The sequence below is a fragment of the Corvus kubaryi genome, unplaced genomic scaffold (assembly GCF_017639235.1).
Source record: "Corvus kubaryi isolate FWS band 111438036 unplaced genomic scaffold, C.kubaryi_AGA036_p1.0 37302, whole genome shotgun sequence".
NCBI lineage: Eukaryota > Metazoa > Chordata > Aves > Passeriformes > Corvidae > Corvus > Corvus kubaryi.
Genome location: NW_024581095.1, coordinates 960,585 through 985,664, shown reverse-complemented (window position 1 = coordinate 985,664; position 25,080 = coordinate 960,585). Strand labels below are relative to the sequence as shown.

Here is a 25,080-nt window from a genome sequence, read left to right as displayed (position 1 = left end):
TTGCTCAGGGTATTAATTATAGGAGGATACACTGTAATCAATTATTTCTCCAAAGATCTGTCAAAGCAGTTTAGTGATATCCGCCTTATAAAAGAAAGTTTCCTTTTTTCAAATAGAGGATGCAAAATATTTTAGGCTTTTATCCTTACCTTGTTATCCATGAGCAGGTTTTGGCATAAGGTTGTATTTAATAGAGTTTTGGCATAAGTTGTGTTTATCCCATTAAGTCAAAAAATTTGTGCTATTTTTTGAGAAAGAAAATCCCAGTGTGCCTCTATAATTTTTCAAGTTGCTAGTCTTTTCAGAAATTCACTTGGCAGGTTATATTCACTGCTTTCTCAACACAGCACTATAATGTAGAAGTTAAAGCTATATTGCTAGCTTTAATGTGTGATAGACAATAATGTACAAAGGTCAAAAATTCTTGACAGAGCAGTGTGTATGTTATTGTATTTGGTTGGATGACTACAGCAAGGATAACTTGTCTGAGATGGAAACTTTGTTAGTCACATGCCATAACTGTGTCTTTGTGAGCTTAGAAAGTGACTGGATCAGGGTAATTATCTTTATTTGGCAACTTTAGCTTTGGTGATGTGTTTTTGTTTCCTTTTTTTTCCCCCTTTAGACCTACGTCGCCCATTTTGGTACAATCTATCAAAACTGTTGTCCAATGTAGTTACAAGGAGAGGACCCTCCCAAGAGCATTTGACATTTTAGTAATACACATGTGAATTGCCTTTTATGCTTGCGTGACTTCAGAGGCATATGTATTCCTAGTTATACCTAAAATAACTGGGGAAAAAAAGACAGTTGAAACAAAGGTATTTTCAATTGTCAATGAAGAAAAAAAACAAGTTTAAAGAAAACAGGAAAGAATACCGTAACATTTAAGATGCGTTCATAAAAATTTGTGGTAATTCATACATTGTTAATATGCACACCTGTTCCCCAGAGAAGAAAATAGATCTTGAAAAAGTAAGCGAACAAATAAACTCTAACCAAACCAATAGTTTTAAGTTTTTATTGGATGAAATAGTGATTGCAATATGCACAGCCTTGTGTCTTTAAGTGAAACCTCTCTATTAGTATCTTTCAGAGAGGTGGACAGGATGAATAGTCGTTCAGTCAAGCCTTAACACTCACTGCTTTTATTAAGAAACAACCCTTAATTAGCACTTCTATTAAGCACCCAGAAGTGCAAGTAGGTAAAAAATTAGAAAACACTTTGGAGGTGATACATGAAGAGCCTGCATTTTAGTTTCCAATACCCTGGCTGCTTAGGTTGAATACAGCCTAATGGTTTTTTGAAAATTACTTTAAAGTGTTAATCTCCGTGTTCAGCTGCCTGATCAATTTACTAGATTTCATGTGACCTGTAACTGCCATGAGCATGTTCTGTTTGTAGTAAACTCAAGGTCATTTTGACTGAATCGATTGGATATTTTAAAAACATTCTCCTTGGTTTTCATGATGGAAGAGCGGTTGCAGAGGCAATGAAATACTTGGCTGACACAGGATAACTCAGATGTCTGAATCTTGAAACATCACTAAATGTGAACTTGAAATAAGTATTTCAGTAAAAATCATTCTGGTAAAAGTGGTGACTTCAAAATGAATAAAAAGCATGATACATTCATTCTGGTTTTTAGGTGGAACTTAGCTGTGCAGCTATCTTTATGACCAAACCCTGCAAACTCTCCATTGACAATGTCTAACGGGACAGGAAGTGAGGGGTATGGAAGAGTTTCACAGCACCTTGCTCTCTTTATTCTCACTTTTTGTGTAAGGTCATAACAGTTTTTCAGAGGTTTCTGTATTTTCTCTCTGAGTTTTCTACTTTTTGTGTTAAAAAGACATTTAAAAAATATACTACATGCAGGCTTATCTGAGAACTGACTCTAGGCATGGTACTTGACATCTCTTTAAAAGTTTATTTGTGAAGTCTGAAAACAAAACAAGCTAAGAGATGAATGCCTGTTTTTGTTTAAGGGCTTTAAAACTGAACTGTGGTACATTTTTGGAGTTATGATAAATTTTCATTACGAAGAAGAAAAAAGCAGCTTTCATTTGCAATTAATTGTACTTCAAAGCTTTTTGTGGAATTAATTTTTAGTTTTCAAATCTCAGTTTTTGAATGCTATGCTTCTGAATTCAAGTTATTCTAAAAGTTGTTAAATTTCAAACTTTTAAAGATTATTTTTCAGTGTATAAAAATTCTTAAACATCAAACTTTTTTCAGTTTTTGATCTGTCGTACTGTGGATGAGCCAATGACAGTCTCTTCTAAATGTTTTTGTTTACTGTCTTTGAAACTGCCATTGCAAAATTAAAACAGTAAATAAGTTCAGTTTGTAGCATTCGTAGAATCTTTGCAGTTTTTCTAAATTGCACAAATTTAGTCTTTTCATTTCAATGTACAGTATAGCAAAATCTTTTGTTGGGGTTTGCAGTACCAGTACAGTCAGATAGTGAAGGTGTTGGATGCTTCAGTTGCTGTAAAAAATTACAACATCAAAATAAAATAAAATATGAAAATGAGATCTTACAAGAAATTTCTGGTTTCCTCTGAGAACACTGTAGTGGAAGTATCGTGAAATACAGAAGGAACAGGTGAAATAAACATACTCTAGGGGAAGCAAAAAACCCTCCATTTGTTTTCAAAAAACAGAAAGTGATTGTTATGAAGGAATATGGTAGTGCATACTTGAATACAGCTGAAAGATCTGCATCGTATGCATGTACGTGTTGAAGCAGCTTTGGAAGTAGAATATACATATTTTCAGTATATTAGTACATTTGTGTATTATTTCTTTTTTTTCCAGGCACTTGCCCCTTCAGCCTTTTTACTGGAGTTACTTTGAGGCAATATTGTAGTTAGTCCAAGGCTCTCAAGGCACAGACTGAAGTGATATGGAATACTTAAAAGTCTTTCTGCTCTTCTGAACCAGATTTTTTTTCCCTTCTAAATGCAGATTTATAAAGCCTGCACTACAAGAGGAACAAGGAAAGGATTTTAGTGAAGGTACTTCCTGATCCTGAAAAAGTCAGGGGGCTTCAAGCCCATCTTGGACCTCAGAACATCTCACAACTTTGTGGTAAAAGAAAAATTTAAAATAGTGCCTTTGGACTTAATCCTTTTATCCTTAATTGGAGAGTAGTTATGTGCTCCACATTAGGATATGTGTGCCACTACAATCCATCTAAATCATAGGAAGTATGTGTATCTGGCATATGTAGTAGGTACATAACATTTACAAGTTTTGTCCTAGGTTGATGTTGATTTTTTTTTGTGTGTGTGTTCTTAAAATATGCAGTTCTTGCTGTGTCGGTGTCTGTGTTTTTTTCTTGAGGGTGTTCCATGGTTTGTTCTTGAGAGAGCCACACAAAAGTCCTGTTTCCTGTGAGAATGGAGGGATGGATTATGTGCCTATTGTCTGCCTCATTCTGCACCTTTTACATGAGCAATGGATATTACAAAGATTCTCACCTTTATTAAGGAGTCTAAAATTCAGATTTGGGTTTGTCATTAGGTAGGGTAATCCTGCAGTGATTCTGAAATGTCAAACTAAGATTATGGAACTCTTTTTAAGCACAGGATCACTGGTCTTATTTATTTGTATGTTAGACATTTTTATTTCAGACATTACTGCTCCTAGAAATAATATGTAATTTTTGCATAGCTCTATTTCTAAACTATACATTTAACTTCCTTTTCAAATACTGTTATAATCATGGCATTATATTGCGTTAGTCACAACTCTACTGAAGTAGATTCTTGTGAATTTACTTATTTCTTGATAGTATCTCTTTATTTCTTGATGTCACCAATTAGATGGTATAATGAAAAGCTGATCCCTGGATAATAGATTCTGTTTCCACCCTTTTACACCTTATGAAAGCAACACAAATTTATGTTGCGTGCTTGTAATTTGAGGTTGAGATTACCATCCTACTAACTGTTATGCAGGGTATTATTCATAAGCTGCAAAAGATGTCTTATTTAAGAAGAGGAAAACATCCTACTATTTCTTCATGTAAGATAATATTTTATTATATATATTTGAGTTAATATTCTACTCTAGAACGAACAGTTGAATTGGATTATAATTTGCTGCTTTGATGTAAATTGATTTTTTTTTCCTTGTTACATCTGTGACAGTATTGATGAATTTATAAGAAGCTTCTCTGGATGTGATGTAGAGGAACATATTAGCATTATTTATTTTATCTGCTTAGGTAAGCTGATAAATATCCTTAGACTTTATCCAGTCAGTTAAAAGCCTCTTGAGCAAAGGTATTGGCGTCGTCTTTTGGGGAAGAACCTGCTTTTCTCTGATTTAATAGAAAACTGATTGTTTATCTTGATTTTTAATAAACCACCCATATTCCTACTGCCCCAGATTTTGTGTTTACATTTGACACTACCTCTGAGTGTGTAGGTCCTAATCATAAACAAAAGACTTCTCAATTTAATTAAATGTCTAGGATTGCATAGTTATGAATGCTAATGCTTTCAGTATCCACTGTATCTTGGAGAAGGTATGTTACATCTCTAGCAATTTTTGAAACTATTTTAATATCATTAGGCATGTTGATTCAATTTAAACCACAATTTCACTGTAGTTTCATTTGTTGCTTTGACCTTAACTTTGTGCTACCTTCTCTCTGTTAATGGACAGACTTGCTGGTTGCCTAGCTGTTTTCTAAATGTTCATTGGTAAATGTTCATTGGTAAATGTTGGATATCACATAGTATTCAAATTATATCCTTTGGTATCAATCTGAGTAGGGTGGAATTTTTTTTGTGCAAAGTGAGGCCAAGAAACAAGCAAGGAATTCTTTAGGTCGGATAATAAAGTCACAAGCTGTTTTCTATCTGTCATGCTAACAGAGTAGAATGTAAATAGATTATAAAGTTTGACGTCATACTGCCAACAGCCACTCTATATAGGGTTAGTATTTAAAACTGTCTTGGTGAACTGGAGACTTTATTTCATAGTCAAAGTAGCAGGCAAGTGGAAGTATTGCACATCACATGGGAAAATATTGTGTGGACTCACCAGATGGACATTAGTGAAGCAGAAGACTAGATATGCCAGAAGATGAAATTAAGGGAGTTGCTTGTATGGTGTCAAAGACAATTTTGCTCTTGGAAATATGGGGTAAGACCCTGGAAAGGGTTAATAGGAAAACAAGGGCACTAAGTCTGTTTAGTTTGAAAAGACTGATAATAAGGAACATAAATCTATAAATGCATACAGGTTTGTTACAAAGAGTCATATTAAACATGCAGTGGAAAAAAGGAAGACATAATTGGAGGAAATGTAATTAAAATTTTAATTGTATATTAGAAAAACTGGTGCTTGAGCTGCAGAACAGTATCATCAGTTTTGGACTTTTTCAAGAACAGTGTTTGCAGCATTTTTCAAAGTTTGCTCTACTGATTTCTCATTTTGTTTAAGGGGTCAAGCTATAGCAACCTTCCAGTGCACTGGGGAATTTGTTAATATCTAGATTTTTCTTTCTCTCTTCAATTTACTCATGGGAGTCATAGCAAAATGGGGGCTTTTGTAGTACCTGACATGACTAAGGTTATAGTCTGTTTTGTACGTAGACTTCTGTTTGACCAGGTGGAATAAAACAGAAAAGTGGACTGGTTAAGGCATGTAAGACCTTCCAGTGATCTGAAAGGCTGCCTGATGTTTATATAAGAATTGGTTGCTCTAGTGAGAGAACATCTCTGCTTACATTTGTTGTGAACAAGCACAGCAATTTATGTTCTGTTTCTTGTACAGGCACATGGAATTTTCTGTTCAGGACAAAAAGGTTTTTTTCTCTGACAAATGATATTTTGTCACTTGGCAGATGTGCTGTAAAAGCTGGAGTGCTTTTGTATCACTTTTGATAAAAGATTGTCTGAGTGCTGGATGTTTTAACTGTTTTATGCATTAAATGTTTCCAGCATGATGTCTGGGGAGGTTGTAGAGGTCTTTTTTTGGTGATATTATTAATATTAACATTACTGTAGGTAAGGCGAGTTTTGGATGTGGGGAGCAGTGTGGTAGCTACTACTACTAACTGTGTAGATTAGTAGCAACAGATCAGTTTTCTGTAGGAATGCAAAGGGTCAAGATATTTCCTATCTGTACTGGAAAATCCTGCATTTTCCCTTTGTCTCTCTACACCCCTCCCTCTCCTCATCCTCCAGAAGTTCTGCTTCTAAAAGAAATATCTTACATCCCTAATATCAGATTTCTGTATATTAGCTGGTATGATATAATGTTGGAAGTGTATTTTCCCTTCTGGAAAAAAACTCACAAAAACCTCTGATACATCTAATGGGTATTGCTGATTTTGTTCCCTTTTGAAATATGAACTAGGAAGAAAATTATTTTTGTATTATTGAACAAGTATCCATGCATATCTGTTCCAAAATACGTTAAGTAATTCCTCAGGAGCTTATGGGGTTTTATCTCAAAATTAATTTAGACAAATTGATTTTGATACTTTTTGTTTCCTTCTTTTTTTTAGTAGAGTTTGCCACTATTGAAAGAAGGTTGTGGATCAGATGTCACTGATAGTAGTTCAAGGTATACGGAGACTTAGAATTCAGTATTTACAATAACATATAATAGAAGAAGTATAATTTGGGTGAAATCATGAGGATATTTTACATTTGAGAAATAAATATTCATTTCACAGAGGGGGACATAAAGATAGTTTTAAATACCTGCAGAGTCAAGTTTTCTTTGAAATGAGCATAAATCAGACTCAGATACCTTCAGAAAGTGTAGGACATTGGTCACAAGATTTTCATGCATGGGGGTTTGAATAACTTTGTCCAAAACTTTCTCTGTTGCCTAACTTTCTTACAAAATTAATTTTGAATAGAACTGAGAAGTGTCTTGAAATGCTGTGAAATGCAGTTTCTGAAGCCCAATTTAGTAACTGATAGAAGAGCTGTAGGAAAAAAGCATTAATCTGCTGCCAAGGACAGTGTCACAATCATGAGCCTGCACAGTTGGCTTTTGATGAGTCTTGTTCCTAAAGGAATATTAAGAACAGATCATGGATTGAGATATTGGAAAATGTCTAATTTCTGTATAACCAGAGGAGCACTGTGAACAGAAAATATCCTGAAGATTGTATATATTTATTTTCAGAACAATTATTTTATAGGCTCTATAATTATATTTTATAGATCATCTTTAGTAATTCGTAGTAGAAAAGCATACAAAATGGAGGAGGGGACCTGTACTTAAAATGTCATGTTATTCATACTTTTGACTGAGGAGGCCTTGACTCTTATGTGCAGAACCATAAGAATTTTGAAAAGAGCCAAGTAACTTGACATAATTTTTTTTTTTTAACCTAGCAGTTGAGTAAGTATTCAATAAAGTTTTCCTTCTTAAGAAAAAGGAGTTGTTATGGTTAGGTTTTATTCCCAAGTTTTTCCCCACAGCCCTCTACAGCAAGGAGAGAGCATTTTAAAAACAGGAGAGTCATTTTTGTGCTCAAGTTCCTTGGTTTTAGTCTGTATTAAAAAAAAGAGGAAAATAAGTATCTAGGTGGTTTCTTGGCCTTCAGTGCAAGAATCACGGAAGTCTTTTCTTCGGGGGAGGTTGTACATATTTGCACAATGCACAGATAAATGACTGGTTTAAATAGATGGTCTTGGTTCTTTTCCTTCCATGTACTTCCATCCCCGAAGACATGCACCTGTGTAATGGCAATTTGTGGCAGTTTCTTAGGATCCTAGTTTCCTTGGACTTTTTGGGGTTTTTTTGTTAAACTTCCAGCATACATCAGAGGTCAGGTAGTTTAGATTTTTTAATGATATTTTTGGAAGCTGCCATGGCAAGCAGTGCTTTATGCAGTTTAAATATTAAGCCCTAGTTTGTTTCTACCTCATATACATCAGTGTTCAGTAATGAAGCATTACTACCTACTGACTCTTCTCCCATCTTTCAAAGTGATTTTTTCTTGCAATTTTAAGATGTGAAAAAGTTTTAATTCTATCTTTATCACCCAGTGAGATGATTTTTTGTTTTAGAGGATTACAGTTTTGTTTACAATTCTAAAGTCTTAGTCTATCAAAGTCCATCAACAGTCAAGAACTCAGAATACATTTCTAGCTGAATTGTGGTTTCTAACCCACCAGTTTTTCTGCTTTTAACATACGTAGAGTTACTTCAATTCCTTTTCTCTATAGCTTAAGGCATTTTAATCTGTTTTCATTACTCCTCCCTTGATGTTTTCAGAACTTATGTGCATCTGTTTGTTCTTTTTTGTTCTTCAGTGGAAGACCATTGATACAGTATATGATTTGGCTTCATGGCTTTTACCTTTTATCAGTTTGGGGCGTACTTGCTGCATTTTTTTTTCACCATTTAGGTAGTTTTTACCTTAGCCTCTATAGGAGAAGAGTGAAAGAAACTAATCAGCTTTGAAGGTCTTGTTCGTGTACCTTTGCATTAAAATTGTGTATGTGTGTCCAGAGAACTGACTCTGATGAAACCATTTATAATGGGAAATGCACCAATAGGTCTCAGAAGGTTTGCTGGAGAAATTTTAGTAAAATTGATCAGTCCAAGCTGGAGTTCCTCAAGGAATTGGTTCTCCAAGTGAATTTGAATACAGTTACTCCGCCGAGCAATGAAAGGTATTGTCTTGAACTGTGAATCCCAGTGCCTTGAAGAGGTTGTCTTTGGATAAGCCTTTGTCACTGATGATGCTCTGACATTTACTAGTAGTGAGTTGTGGTTTCTCATGTTAGTTGAATGCAACCCCTTGTGATGGAAGCATGAATGAACTTCAAAAGGAAGTGGTAATTATGGTAATTGTGTTGCAGGTGTTAGTAGTAAATGTGTGTATCAATATATATGCCCATATTCTTCACACTGAAGGAAAAGAAAACAGTGATCTTTTGAAATACTGAAGCTCTTCTGTTTAAGAAACAATATTCTTTTAGGAGGCAGAGATTAAAGTTCTTAGAGATCTAAATTGTCTTTATTCATATTTCTGTTCGTAAATAAAACTACAGCAGTTGACATGTTTTCTTAATTGAATAATGAAAGTATTTGAAATAAGAAGGGGGAGTGGGGGGAAGTGAGGCATGTTCCAGCTCTTGCTGAAAATGTTCCACAACAAGTTAAGTCTTGAAGGAAAGACTGGTCAAAATATTTGATGCTTGAATCAAATCACCCAAAAAAGTATGGAGTAAAATAATTCAAGGTGTAACTTTCCAAAAGTGTCTGAAAATGAGGTGTCAGGAATTGCTTTTCTAAAACTGCAAATATTTGTGATGCATCCAATTTAGGATTAAGAGCTCAAATCTGCAGTAATTTCTCATTTTTTGATGGGCTGAGAGCAGTTAACTCCTGCTCCAGTTCAGAGGTGAAATACATTGTCTCCCTGTGAGTGGTTTTGTCATGGTTTTTGTATCAATACAGTTTATATTAACATAGTTTTAGGATTCTTAGTTTTCTTGAATAAATGAAAGAAATTGTGGCTGACTCTTGGCCATAATGGTGCCTCTAAAGTAAAATATTACAGATAAAATTTTTCATATGAATTTTACCAATAAGCATTAAAACCCTTCACTCTTTAACTGGATGAAAGATGTAAACTTTAATAGTTTTCTTGGTGTTGTTGCCAAAGACCAGTGACCTGAATAATGAAAATATTTGCTTGCTGCTTCTGAAAGATTGTAATGTTCATGTTTTTGCCTTAAAATAAGGAATAGAAAACCTTTCAGTATTATCACGTTGCTACTCTGTGTAATGCAACCACAGTGCATTAAGCAATTGTACTTAGCTTTTTGCATGGCATTCTTTGCAATGATACAGCTTAAATGAGGTGAAGCTCTTTTTTTTTCAAATAAAATCTACAATTTTTATGGTGGGATGTTATTTAAGGGTGGGAGTTGAATGGCACTTCAGAAGTAATGTGATTTAATTACATTAGTCAGTGCTTTTGTATATGCACAAGAATTACATCTTACTTTGTATAAATACTACAGTCTTCATGAAATAATATGTCAAAACAAAATGTTACTATCTAGTCAAAATTCCTGCATTTGTAGTGCTGAAAATGTGACCTATCATTGCTAGATTCCTCTGACTATCTTACTACTCTACACACACATAATGAACTAAAAATACCTTGATTTGAGAAGTTAAAAAATTTATATATTTTAGTACAACAAGAGATTTGTTTAATCCAAATACAAATTTTAAAAAAGTAGTCTGATGAAGTATAATAATAATATGGCAGTTCCTAAGGTCTTTTGTTAGGTAAATTTGTCATGAGACTAATCAAAGCTGTGAAATATGTTTGTATCTATGGGAAGGTGAACAAAGTTCCTGGAAATATTTTTTGCACTAATATGTTCTTTGCTTGGCAGGTAATTTAAATTTAATGAGGGAGTGTAGCATTAGTGAAAAATTATTATATACATAAGGTCTCCTTTTACTTGGAGGCATAAGAATTGAGGAATTCAATTGTATAAAAAGAAAAAAAACCAAGAAGACATGGTGTTCTGTTGATGGATGAGAATGAGGATTTATTTTGAGCTTTGGTGTTCAATTATCTGTTAATCCATATTGTTTCTGACAGAGTTCTTAACACTCTGTTATCACAGTATATGAGGAGTTCTTAAAAAAAGTTTATTTAATATAATTTCTTTATTCTTCCTCATTTGTAATGGGTCGAGACTGAGAGCAGAGTTGGTATAGCTAGGTTTTGTTTCCACTAATGTTATTTTAAAAAAACCCAACAAAGCAACCAAAACACCAAAACATTAAACCAAAAGGTTAACCAAAACATTTAAATTAAGTCTTACCCTGAAAGAAGACAGCTCCATATAAGCAGAAGTATAAAATGCCCTACCCAAGTCTAGGGGAGGTTCTCAGAAATTCTTGCACAAGTTCTTAAAGACTCTGAAAGCTGACCCAGAATATGGTTAACTATTATACTGTCTAGCAATCTAGGAGTCTTCAGCATGAAATAGGGCAAAAGAGAGTATCCCAAAGCATTTTTGGTTGTGATCACAAATATACATTGAAAATTATTGGTATGCTTAGAAGTCATGATTCAAACAGTACTTCACAGGAATTTAGAGTTAAAAGGAAAATAATTTTTATGGAAAGCTCATTTGATATATGGCAAGTAATCCAAAGGTTCTTGATATAAAAAGCTAATAAAACCTCTGATTTTGTTTATTCAACTAATGAGAAATTGGAGTTGACCTTTTATTTCCTGCTGATTGTGAGGTACTAGGGTAGCAGTGAAGTGCTGGGTAGTTTACTAGCAAAGTTTGATGCAGGCAAAAAAAGGAAGCCAGAAAAAAGATAAGGGGGAAATGATGGCCTGCTTAGGATTCCAAATGAGATTTGTAGATCGGGTGGACAGAGACAGTTCTAGGTGAAATGGTTTGATCTGTGAAAGGGATAATTGAATTTGAGGTTTAAGATGTGAAAGCAAAATAAATAAAACCATGGACAAACCCCTGAAGAATCTGCATAGAAAACACAGGGCAGAGAACGAGGAGAACCTACTTAGCAAAAATGCGGAAGGAGTGATTTGATAAGAAATGGATCTCATGGAAACTGATGAAAAATCAGATCCCATGAGGAAGTAAACTGTTTTACAGTGGGGAGGGTTAAGGAGGTTGGAGATAGAGTATTGGTTCTGCTGTATATAGTTAAGAAGATATCAGAAATTTTGGCAAGAACAATTTTTGTTGTAAAAGACTTTTTAAAAGGATGACACGAACAGAGGGAAACTTCAGAGAACAGTTGTAAATACTGCATTCTTTTAGCTTGTCAGTGAAAAGACATGAAGTATAATGATTGTCCTACAGATGCACGAGCCAGAGATGTTCTAGTGTAATTTTGTTTTTCTATACCTTACAATACATGAACCTGTAATAATAAAAAAATATATAGGCTAATAAAGTCAGTCCATTCAGCTCAGGGCTGATTCTTTTGGTTAATAGCATAATCTGTTTTCAAATGGAAGAAAAGGCATAAGACTATGTAAAAAAATAGTTATTCCATATTTACCTATTAAGAAGATATGTAAACAGTTGCCGTAGTAAATGCTGGTAAATTATAATTTAAATAATTTTGTACTTTCCCTTATAGGAGAGAGAAACTAGCTCCTTTAGTGAACATATATAATTCATATATATATATAATTCATATATATATATATATATATGTACAGCCAGTTTTGTTAATTCATTTTTTCTAAGCTATGTTAAAAAAAAAAAAACCAAATTTGGATGAGAATTTAATAGTTCAACCTGAAAAATACATTTAAAATGCCCTTAAGTATCTTGACTGTGCTTGCAATTGTTAATAGTAATTCTGTAGCAGTGATGATGGGAAGTAGTTGTATATTTTGTGAGGAATTTTCAAAATTTCTTGGAGAAATAATAGCATTAAGAAACAACGATCTGCAAACAACTGATGTTAAATATCCATTGTTTCTTGGTTATGTTTTGTATATCTATTTGTTGTGGTATGTTCCTGTTGTTCTAACATAATTTTAATCCTCTGTATGTAAAATTTATGTGCAGTAACATTAACCTGAAGGAGGAAACTTGGTTGCCAAAAGATAATTTAGTAAATATATTTTTTTCAGATACCTTTTGATATATAATCCTACGGAACAAGAGCGATTTTCAGTGGTTTCAGTCAATGTGAATTCAGCCAGAGTTAAATTATTGTCTCCTTTGGGAAAACCTGTTACTGTCCAAATTAGTGCTGTTTGGGATGGAGCAACTACAGTATCACATGAAGCTTATCAGGTACTCTACTTTAAATAAAAAGCATTAAAATATGGTTTTTGACAGATACTGTAGCTTCATAGTTGAAGAAAATGGAAAGCATATTTTATATGTTGTATTCTCTGTAGACAGTACTGTTAATTCAGTCATTTTAAGTAAAAAAGAAAAAAAACAAAAACCCCTTAAAAATCAACATACTTGTGTTTAGCATTAATATGTCTTAAACTGATAAACTTTTGTGATATCATTTATGACATTTAAAGGATCTGTTTCAGCTGCATGACTGGAAAGTACTAGATGTGTGTCTTTTTCCCTAACTTTCTCAAGCTGCTTCTTCCTTCAAGTGCTAGTCTGTACACAGAGTCACAGTTCACACAAGCCTGTGTGTTCTCAAGCACTCCAGCTGGAATGTCTTGTAAGTGCAATGACTTAAGCATTTACATTCAGATGTTTTCTTCCTTTCCAAATACTCGAGCTGGACAGGTATCTTCAAGGTCACCTCCTGGTTTTGTTTGAAACAAAACTGCTGAGAATTTTTGAGTTGTACATCATTATAGAAGATTGTCCTCAATGATCAGAAACTTATTTTGTTACATTTTTAATGATATAGTAATAGTGTATTATTGTAATAGTAATATTGTATTGCTTTCAGGCTTATGTTTTGATTCCTTTTGATGTAGGAACTTCATTCAGGATAATATTTCTGTGAAGAGAATTCAGTAACTGTCTCTCAATTGTGTTCCAAAGGGATAATTATTGTGGGTAAACCCTGTTAAGCAGCTCAACCCCACACACCTGCTTGTTCACTGACTCAGTGGGATGGAGGAAAAAGTTGGATGGGTAATGGTGAGAAAGCTCGTGGGTGAAGCTGAAGCTGTGCACACAAAAAGAGCAAAACAAGGAATTCATTCACTGTGTCCCAAGGCTGGGCAAGTGCTCAGTCGTCCCCATCAGAGTGTGGCTCCATCACATGGGACAGTGACTTGGAAAGACAAACCCCATTACTCCAAACACGCCCTCTTCCTTTTTCTTCTCACAGTTTTTATTGCTGAGCATGATGTCCCGTGCTTTGGAATATCCCTTTTGTCACTTGGGGTCAGCTGTCCTGGCTGTGTCCCCTCCCAGCTCCTTGTGCAGCCCCGGCCTCGTTCCTGGTGCAGCAGCAGAAAGGGCCCTGATGCTGCATAAGCCCTGCTCAGCTGTAACTGAAACATACCTGTGTTATCAATGTGGTTAGTACTGAAACCAAGCACCATATGTGCTACTCTGAAGAAATTTAAGTTTATTCCAGCCAAAATCAGCACAATAATTAGTATACTTATTGCCTGAAGAAGAGGAAATGAAATGACTTATCTGGACCTCAAATTCTAAACAAATTGCTTTGGAGATGTACCTTGCATACTACTCTTCTGTGCAGATTATAGATCCTAAAAAAACCAGAGACTAAAAATGAGACACTTGCTTTATACTTAGTTATTTAAATTCATACATTTTTGAATTTAAATTTCAAACGGAAGTGATAAGTAGAGTCTGTGTGCACTTGATCCAGTACACATGCATCTTCAATGAGAAGCAGATATATCAGAACTGCACACCACAGCTAACATTCTTAACAAGATTCAAAATTATTATTGCATTAATGTAATGGTAATCTTGATACTAAGCAAATTACTGATGCAGATATTTTTGTTTGATAATTCTTTGTATTTATTTCCGGACTAAAGGAACACTCAGCCATCCTAAAATTATTCAAGCAAAGGGAGTTACTCTGAACATAAATTCAGTATAAAAAGTTGATATTTTGCTATTTTTAGTTTTGACTACTTGTTTGCTCCCAACAGATCTCTTTTGTGGCACATCTACCACCTCTTGGGATTGGAGTTTACCAGCTTTTGGAGGATGAGAGTTCAGAAGCAGTTTTAGCTGACTATAATATATATGTAAGAAATAGCAGACAGGAGAAGCCAGACAGAGTTTTCAAGATAAAAGAGATGCAGAATTCTGTGGATAATATAATCTTAGAAAATGCATACATGAAACTGTGGTTTTCTGGAATGTCTGGATTACTGGAGGTATGTTATATTTTATTTCAAAACACTATATTTTACTTTTTTGAGAACTTTTGTGCTTCTTTATGGAAACCTAACATGAATCTCTGTCCTTTTAGAAAATTAATACCAAAGAAGATGGTAAAAACCATCAAATGAAGGTGGAGTTTGCTTGGTATGGAACTACCAGTAACCGAGATAAAAGTGGAGCTTATCTCTTCTTACCAGATGGAGATGCCAAGGTAAACCTTCTGTTTGCAAAGAGATTCTTATCTTGAAGTAACTTGAAGTGTTTGGCAAATACAGATTGGAAGAGCTAGTTGTCCCCAAAACTGAAATAAAAGCTGTGTAGCTAGACATAATGACATCAGTTACTGAAATGATTGGCAGAAGTTCATACTTCCTAACCCTACATCAGACTAAAAACACAGTAAAAATTTGAAAATGTGAAAATCTAGAGAATATTTATGATTCCAAAAAAAACTTAAGATGTGATCCTTGCAAGAAATCCAGTGAGATGTGACCATTCATTATCAATTAAATAAGTTCATTTTCACTTTCTATGGTGAAAATGTGTAGGACATACTGATGAATTTCTACTTCTTCACTTTTCTGGTTTTTAATATATTTTTTTAATTGTGAATGAGTTGCTTCTGGTTCAGAGCTACTTTTTAAGCTGATATTAGAGTATTTAGTTTATTATAGTAATTAAGATACTGAGTCCCAATTGGTGTATATAAAGACAGAGTAGCAAGGAACTGTTCTGATTTAGTTCTCTAGGGTTATCTGTATTTTTAGCTGTGTAATTACTGGAGAGCAACAGCATACTCCTACTAGTTTTCAGATTGGAAATTGGGAAATGGCAGCATTCTTGCAGTGACTTAATTACCATACGGAGCCTACCATACCCCTTTTGGAACCGGAAGGGTGATATTTCAGAAGGCAAAAGATAAAATAATGAACATTTATGAAGCTAGCTAGTTGGCAGCATATTTCTTCTGAATTTCTCTTGTGAAAACCTAAGTTGCATGCAAATATGAGTTCTATGCTTACCATTTTAGGAAATATGCAAGAGTAATCATTCTAATTTTTGGCGGGAGGGAGGGGTGTTTGGCTTTCTTTCTTCTTCTTTTCTTTTTCTTTTTTTCCCCTTATGGGTGTAAATCAGTCTGGAAGGGAAAGAAGAGTTTTCTTTTCTTTTAGCAGTCTTTCCTAGTAGCATACCTTTTGAGGTCTGTGAGTTGACGGTTTTCAACTATTTAGTATATTTAGTCCCATAATTGTTTATTTCAGATATGTTCATCATGGTTCCCTTATTCTTCATTTTATATGTCATTTCATATATTTTGTTGAGTTTTTATCTGTGAATACTGGAACAATATCACTTACAGTTTTTAAATTTTACCTTTCATTAACTGCATGGTCACACTTTAACTAATTTCATTTTATATTCTGATTTATCTTTTGCTTGTAAAAATAATCACTAAATCTAGCAGTTATGTAATTTTAACTACACCTTTAAGTAATTTGGTTTATTAAAATAATCTGGATGAATTGAGGTAGCAAAATGATATGGCTTAAACAGAAAAAGTCTGTCACATGTCTGCAAGCACACTTAGAAAAGAAAAATGAAATTAAACTACATTTTAAGTTAAGATTAAAAGGGTGGTGTTCAATTTTTGTAATGTTTTATACAATAAAAATGAAATTGTGATACTTCTGAAAATTCTGCCTCATTAATATTATGCTTCACCATAAGGCTCATTTGGCTTGCATTTTAATAACACTAATTAAGTTGTCCCACTGGGAATAACAATGTAATTCTATAGTAGTTTCTAAAGCAATTTGAACTAACGTTTTCTGTCTTAAAAGAAATGCCATCTGTTCAGGGTTCTTAGTCTGATGTGGATTGACTAACTTTCTAAGTCCTTGTGTGAACTGGCAATAGGATAAATGGCAGGCAGTTTTCTTGATTTCTGGCTAGGTGTTTTGTTGTTTTGGTTTTTTCCTTACTTCCCTTACCCTATGTATTACAGCAAAATTTGCAAAGAATAATTGCTTTTTATGTTGGACTATTTTCCTTTGGTAGCAGTAGAGTTATATGTTTTCTTTGCCCTTGTTAATTGATTAATTTTGTCATCTGATAAATCTTTTGGTTACTTTATTTTCAGTTCTGAAATACTCAGAAATTATTTTTCTTCGTCTGGTTTAATCATCTGTCTGGCCACAGGGCTAAACTACAACAGTGCAAAGTCCAGAACAGAGGTGCAGAGCAGGTCCTCCATCCTGCAGGTCTAGAGAGATAGGACAGTCCTCCTACCATGCCTTTGTATTTTCTGCAAAGTCAGAGGAAAAAGCAAGGTACCAGGGAAAAGGCAGCATCTTAACTTTTTTAAATGGCAGTGCAGTGTAACTGATTGACAGCATTACCAAAGTTTGGAAGGAAAGGGTTTCCTTGGGCCTTGCAACAAATACAAACAAAAGTGTCCTGTTCATGAAGAGAAAACATGTTTTTGTCTCCTGTGATTTTGTGAAGGATGGCCAACTCGTATTTTTGTAGATCTGTGGAAAAAACCCCACAGTATTCAATAAACTTTGAAACAGTTAAATGTCTGTATTTTCTTTTGTGTATTCAAGACAAGTCAATATGTGATGACTTCTTACTAGCCCTGCTTGGTTATCAATAGGGAATAGAGCAAAGCAGTTTTTTCCAAAGCATCAGATGCTAAGTGTTTGTGGGATCAATGTGAGTAGTTGATTTTTGTTTTACAAATAATTTTTTTCACTATCAAAGTGATGGGTTTTGGTACACCCAGACTAGGAAATTCTGATTCTCCCTCAGGGAGCTGGTTCTGTGATTCTGTGTATGTACTAGTTCCCATAGGTACTTATATGCTAACAGAATGTGGAAGAAAACAGATTTTTTTTTTTTCCCCTCTTGCAGGATCTCTAGTGCTAGAGCTAAAATACATGATATTAACTCAGTCTAATCTCAAACCCTGCCAAATAAGAGGCAATCTGCTATTGAAAAACACCTTTTCCTGTAGGCTTTGTCTTGAGGTCTTTTTTTTAAATCTCAGACCTATCCAGAGCATTTAATCTGTGGTTGAAAACTTTCCCCTGGGCGTAGTTTTTTTGGCATCCAGACCAACAGTGTGCTGCACTACCAGAAGTTTTCTGGCCACACTAAAATGGTTAGGAGTGCTTTACTTGTCTACAAGGGAAGAAGCTTATTGCCCATTCTTCATGCCTCCAGGCTGCAATATGCCATGCCATCTTCTGTACAAGCCAGTAAATATTTTGGTGAAGGTGTATCTCCAGTTATGTCCATCCTTTGGCACCTGTTTTGATGTTAAGTATTTTAATATACCCTAGGGATCCATGAGGTATTATTTTGCTCCAAGTATTCTCCCTTAAAATTCCTTGCTAGCTTCTCTCCAACCTTCTTGCCCACTTTTTTTCCAAAGGAAGGTTGTCTTATTTCTCTTGAATATGAGTACAGAAAGATGATTTCTGAACCCTTTGATCCATAGTTCTGTTGTCCCGTTTCTGAAAAATACTGATTTCCAGGCTCAACAAAAACTGCCTCAGCAGGCTGCTGGATCTTTTACAATGGAATTCATTCCAGTGGATTTGAGTGGAACAAATATTACAGCAGCTATTTATTTTAACTCTTTAGAAAGTGGAGTCTTCAGCTTAACCATTGGATATGAGACCAGCATATTTTTATTCCAATTCAAGGTGTGAATAATCACAGATTACTTCATGCTGGAAGGTCCTTTAGTCCATGCTTGTTTTCAAAGCAGACTTAATACTGAATTGAGACCAGGACTTTGTCAAATCAGTTTTCCAAATATCTCTATCATTGTTTGTTCTTTCCACATTGCCTTAGACTTTCACATCAAAAGATGTGAAAACTGGAACTTTTGTAGTTCAGATCCAGGACCAGGATCATTTCACAAACCTGTGCATCTCACCAAGGATCTTTACAATGATACTAGAACAATTGCAAGTTCAATGCATAAAGATGTTTTCCTGCTTAAAAGCCTGGTTGATTGAAATTTTTGCTGTGGCAAACCTGGGCAGTTATCTTTTTATACGTTCTGAGCTCTTGGTATTTCTCCTGGTAACTATCAACAAATCACTTTCTAGGATTAGTGTGCTTTTCTAAGTACTAAATCAATTAGAAGGCTTCCCTGTTCTATCACTACCATACTTTTACTTCATTTTTCTTGCTTGCTCAACAATCAGGGAATATCAGTCATCCGTGAGAACTTGAGTATACATCATATTGCCACTCTTTCTATCAGAAAGAACTTGTCTGATCTCCAAGACTACATTATAGCATCTGCTTTTGTAAGCCGCCTTCCTCTTTTGTGCCTTTCCTAGCACTGTGTCTGAATTGGAGGCTTGCAAACTCAATGCATGTGCTAGCAAAATCACCAATTACTGTTTTTAAAAAATTGATTAGTTTCAGGCAATATCTTCAAAATAAAAGTTCCTTTTTCATCAGCTCATATTTCTGTTTCGTTCAGAACAGTCTGTGTGGTTGCCTTTATCTTCAGAAGAAGAGCTGATCTGGCTACATGTGCAGCCTGGAGGCTCAGGTGTGTGAACTTAATGTTTATGGCAATATCCCAGAATCTGACAGCAGATATATCCATCTCATTTCAGCTTTCTGTGTATTTTAATAGCTGTTGTCAATATCGCACTTGTATTTTGTACTAAAAAACACAGTGGAAAAGAGTTCTTCCAAGTGTTTGGGTTTGTTTTTTGTTGGTTTTTTTTTTTTAATTTTTGGTTTTTGAAATTACTTCAGGTAATTTTTTTCTAATAAGTGCACAGCTTTTTACCTTCCTGTGTTACTCATCCAGCATCTCTCCATTTTGCTGGCTAGCTCCAGTGAGAGCCCAGCAGGAAATACTCGTATGAACTACCGCAGACTGTAAGCTCTGTGTTACTTTGATAACAGAATATATTTGGCAGTCTGCTGTCTGTGCAAGTAACGTTCTCCTGGTTCACAGGTAATTTGTTTGTCCTGATGGCCTCAGGTTTCTCAGTTCATTTTCTGAGAGTTCCTTTAGGTGCTGTTTCAGTCTGTCTTTGCTAGCTTGAGTACCTTCATGTTGCTGTACCCTGCAGGGAGGATTTTGAAGGGTTTGATTATTCCACCATTTGGTCGGTCATCCAGTTCCCCTGTGGGATTTTTAACTTTTAGAAGCCATGTAGTCACAGGTTAAATGAGTTTGTCTTCTCTACCTATGTGTGATAGAAAAGCAAATAAGAATCTCTTCTGCCAGAAAGGGAGAATTCAGTCTACTGTTACGGATATTGTCAGTTTTTCATGGAAATAAGAGGTTCTAACTTGAGATCTGGTCTTCAAATTTCTTTTATCTCAGCATATTAGTTCATTGGGCTTATGTGCCCCCTGAATACCATATTTCTGCTATATTTCTCACCTAGCAAATGGGTTTTGCGTAATAGATAACATTTGTCTGTCCTATTGACAAGATGAGACCCTATGGAAGTATTCCATTGTTTTTTCTTGTAGACTGTCAAGAAGTCTAAAACACTCTTTTGAGGTTTTCTATTGATTAACTGGATAAGATTTTCAGTAGAAAAAAGCCCTGTGTCCCTAAACCAAACAATCTTATCAAGGTGTAAGTAGATGTGATTTTTCTTCCAAAATCCTGTATACAAAATTCCTGTAGTTGATAACTGCAGAGTTGCCTCTTGGAGCTCTGGCACAGCTTTTATTAAGCAGTATTCTGAAGCTCTAAGAATAAGTATGTGAATAGAAGAGGCAGGCTTTTAGCCCTTGAAAGTCTCTTTCAGTTTTTTCTATTATACAATACTTCTTGAAATCTTCCCTCTAAATATACATACAATTATATTTCAAAGAATGTTGGATATTTACCTGTACTTGTTCTTCTCTAGTATGTTTTTTCTGTATGTTTGTAAGTTTGATCTCTGCTCTTCCTCAAGATATATTTGATCTTTGGTGTCATTGCTTCAAGAAAGACCGTGCTCTGTCCTTATGGCCGTGCTATATACAGAAGTAAGACAGCCACCCTCTGAGAGCTTTCTGCCTACATCCCTCTGAATAACCTGTTTTTCAAGCATTGGTGGTGGGGTTTTTTTGAGTGAAGTCTTTATTTACAGTTGTTTCCCTATCGAAGTAATTGCGTGTGTTGTGTTTTCATTTTTGGCTTGTACATTGTCAATATTTAATTCATTTTTACCTTTACAGCCATCCATTTATTTCCAGCTAGTGCACATAGTTTAGTTTGGGATCTACTGTGTTTTAAAAAAAAGTTGTCGTTTGCCTAGCCAAGACTCTAAATGCTGTGACTACATGGAAAAATAATTTTCTTCATCTCTTTGGTTTGACTGTTGATATGCAAAATTTGTCCTATTCTGTGGGAACCATGAGTAGTAAGCCACTGTCCTTGTTGGCTTTTTGTAAGGATTCCCAGCCTTACCCTGCATTCCAGAGACCTCCTACTGGCAGTAGCTGTTTCTGATGAAGAAAAAGCTTTCTCTTCTACTTTCAAAAGGATATGGAAATTGATCCACAAGGCAGAGTAGGGGAGGCTTTCCTTATACAATGTACCACTGACAGAGGTAGTTAAACCACCTGCCACAAATTATGACACTACAGTATTTAATTCCTGGTTAGCAGTTAAAATTTTTCTTGCAAAAGAGCTCAATCCAGATGCAGTATCAATGCATTCATGTGCTTGTCTGTAGACCTTGTATCCATTAATCCTCATAAAATACTTGTGAGATATGTAATGAGACTTAACCTAATTTTACCTAAAGAAAATGTGAGACTCTGAAGAGAAGTTGCTGAATTTCAGATTAGGAGTAATTTTTTAATCTTCAGGTTTTTAGATCTGGAATGGTTTAAAAAAATAAAATGCTATTTTAATATTTATTAAATGCTTTGATTTATTGGCACTACATTTAGGCAAAACTTCCAAAATACTTACTCTGACTTTCTGTTTTATTTTTGTAGCCTTATATTTTTACAGACCCACCTGTCATAAGAGTTACTCATGGAAAGATTTTCTCAGAAGTTGTTTGTTTTTTTCACCACATGACACATACCATGCGGCTGTATAAAGTTCAGGGTAAGAGTTGTGAAATTCTGTCTCTCTCGACAATTATTTTACATCACTATGGTTTGGATCCTACCTGCCTTTTGAATGTTTAAATGCAGTTCTGTCTGCACTAATGCAGAGGTCATGAGACTGAAGTTGTATTGACTCCAGTGCACTGTGATTTCTCTCTGAGTATCATGCTAGTTATTAAGCTGGTGTACTTAACAGATTTGTTAGAGATATCTCTCCAGACTTTACTGACTCATCTGGATGCTGTAAATAGCGGTACATTTTGAAAATCAGACAAAAAATAGAAATATCTTGAAGGTAAGGTAAAAACATAGTTTCTTTCATAGTTTCACATTGACTGATGGATGTACAATGTATATTAATGGCCTTAATAGAGAAGTCTAGTTTACATCACAAGTCCAGGCTTTAGTTGTTTATGACCTTCCTTTGTATGTCCTTTATCTGCTTGGAAGAGCTTGTGACAGAGTTGGCTGTGTCTGTTGAGAGGCACCAGCACTGCACATCAACTTTTTGTTTCTTAGGAAATAACATCATACCAGTTTTCCCTTGTTTTCTTCAGCAAGGCTTTCAGGTTTTTGTTTCTTTACTGTTCAGCTACTGATTTCCAAGGAAATTCTTGGTAAACAGTCATTTTGGAAATTTTCTACCCTTCCAAACTAGATAAAATTGGCCACTGAAAAATGTAAAAGAAGGAGGAAATCATGGTGCAATTCTATACAATTATTTTCCCATGGAAACTTGAGTTAACATGCGTAAGTGTATCTTTCTGTGGTTTAGCAACATACATTTTCAGTTATTTATTATTTGTATCTACTGGAATTCTGAAATAAAGAAGCACTGGTTAATGTTTTCAGCTGAAGGAACTGACATGTTTTGTATTAGAAACTTTACTGTAGGAGTCAAATTTTCTGCCTATTTTTTAAAGTCTTATTTATCAAATTTAATTATTTTTCCTAAACAACTTCAAAAAAAAAAAAGGGAAGTTGTAAGTACTTTCAAAGTCTTCCTTGCGCTTTTCATTCTTTCTTTTAGGTTTCAAAAGTAGTATTGACATCATCTGTTTGATTTCTGGGGGGTTTTTTGTTTCATTTTACTTCTACTGTATTTCACTCTAGAACTAAAGAACTAAAATTGATTCGGATGCCTCATTTTTGTGACGTGTACATTGAAGTTCGAAGTTGCTGGACTTTATACATATGCCAAAAGCTGATCAGAGTTCAGTTGCCAGCTGATAAAGTAATTCTGGATCAAACATTAGCTCACACTCCTTAGAAACACAAACCAAGAGTTTGCATAGTAATTTGTTGTTGAAGATCCTAAGGAAACATGACTCATATTTAAGATTATGGTTTCTTGGTTTTAAGTGACAAGTATGTAAAATCAGCTTAGAGGAAAAAAGGTACCTTCAGGTCAAGAGGTACCAGGTTGCCAAGAATGTGGAAAGAAAGTTACATTTCTGTGTGAGTTTCAGTAAATTAAAATTCTCAGCAAGGAGGGAACTTATATAGGTGGATATTTATTGTAGTGAAGGGGAGGGAAAGACCCTAAAAAGCCTGTTTTTTGATTGTTAGGGTGAGGCTGTTATTGTAAAGTAGATTTTTCTGTAGTACTCCTTTTTGTTTAATTCGCTACTAAATGCCTACTAGAAGTATTTCACTTCCCTTTCACAGTTACCAGAAAATGTGTTGTCAGTGAAAATCACTTAATTGCCAATTCCTAACACTTAAGTTTATCTTTTCTTGTGAGTGTACTGTCTACTTTTTTCCTTTGGCTTTTCTGACAATTTTTAATTCATCATGATGTTTCAATACTTACACCATTACATATGTAATATGTACACGTGTAAGTCCTGTACCATGCTTCTAGCTTTGACAAGGAAAAATGATGCAAAATATATATTATATATTGTCTGTTTGCTTTTTGGTGTGTTTTTATTTCAATTTCTTTAAGTGTTCATTCTCAAAGTTTAAAATTTGATAGCTTTGCATCATTGTTTTGCTGAGGTCTATTTCCTTGGCTTTGTAAGGGAAGTTATTTATAAAGCATTATGTCAATTATAATAAGATATTTTGAAGTCTAGATACTAGATATATACAGTAACAAATCATGTGGAAAAAAATCAATATGTGCATGTGTATAAATGTGTTTTGATTTCAAGTAAAGACCTGATCTCCTGTTGTAACTTGCCTGCTTGCCAAGGGGCAGCAAGCCTGATTGTGTGGCTAACCCAGCTGTTGGATAGTACTTCCAAGTCCTACATCTTCTTCTGCAATTTTGGGGAAAAAAACAGCATTTACCCCTTTTGGCTTTAAAATTCTCTTGATTTTGGGGAGAAGATACTCTGGGTTGACAGCGCTGTTCAGTAATTGACCATTGAGTGGTTTTTAACTTCTGCTGACATTGGCATCTCTTTTTGATATTAGCATGATTTTGTTGAATCTTTTTATCAGAAGCTTCATATGCTTTATTTTCTTCATAGTTGTATTTCTGTATTATCTCAAATTATGTAGTACAAAAATGATGAAACTCTAAGCTAAAATACTGTATTCTTCTTCAATGTACTCATGCTTTTAAATATTTGGAAAAAGTACTTCAAATATTTGGAAGATCTATGACTGGGGGCATCAAAAGTGGAGCGTATAAATCCACATTTTCCAGACTAGGTTTGGGAAAATAAATGTGATTAGCTGAACCAAATGTTTTCCATTTAGCACTGAAGTTTAATAGCCATTGGTAAATGTTAACATTTTAACAGTTGCTGTACTTCTGCAGGTGGCATTCAGATTTTAAAATAGATGAAACAAATACGTATCTCTGTTCTGCTTGGTGCAATTCTTTTCACAATCATTAGTCCCATTAGACTACAGAAAGGGTAGAAGTGGTGATGCTGAATGATGGTATGATTCCACTCCAGATTGTGTCTTGAACTGTTTGAAAAGGGCAGGTTATTATTAAAGGTATGTAATTTTCAGTACAAGGCACCGTAGAAAAAAAAATCTCACTGAACAACTTGTCCAAATTTTCAGACACCTAATCCTTCTTTTAATGAATACGAATCCTTTCCCTGTCAACAAAGTTTTGTGTCCTGCTTGTGACTGTATTAGTTG

The 25,080-nt window shown here is 34.7% G+C and overlaps 1 protein-coding gene across 1 annotated transcript in view; it reads left to right on the top strand.

Annotated features, from left to right (window-relative positions):
• Window positions 1-25,080, top strand: part of MAN2A1 (mannosidase alpha class 2A member 1) — a 110,939-nt gene that overhangs the window by 58,796 nt on the left and 27,063 nt on the right. The window contains exons 13-16 of the mRNA XM_042028037.1: window positions 12,648-12,813; window positions 14,634-14,864; window positions 14,960-15,082; window positions 21,859-21,973. Coding sequence (XP_041883971.1) covers window positions 12,648-12,813; window positions 14,634-14,864; window positions 14,960-15,082; window positions 21,859-21,973 — 635 coding nt within the window. The remainder of the gene's footprint in view (window positions 1-12,647; window positions 12,814-14,633; window positions 14,865-14,959; window positions 15,083-21,858; window positions 21,974-25,080) is intronic.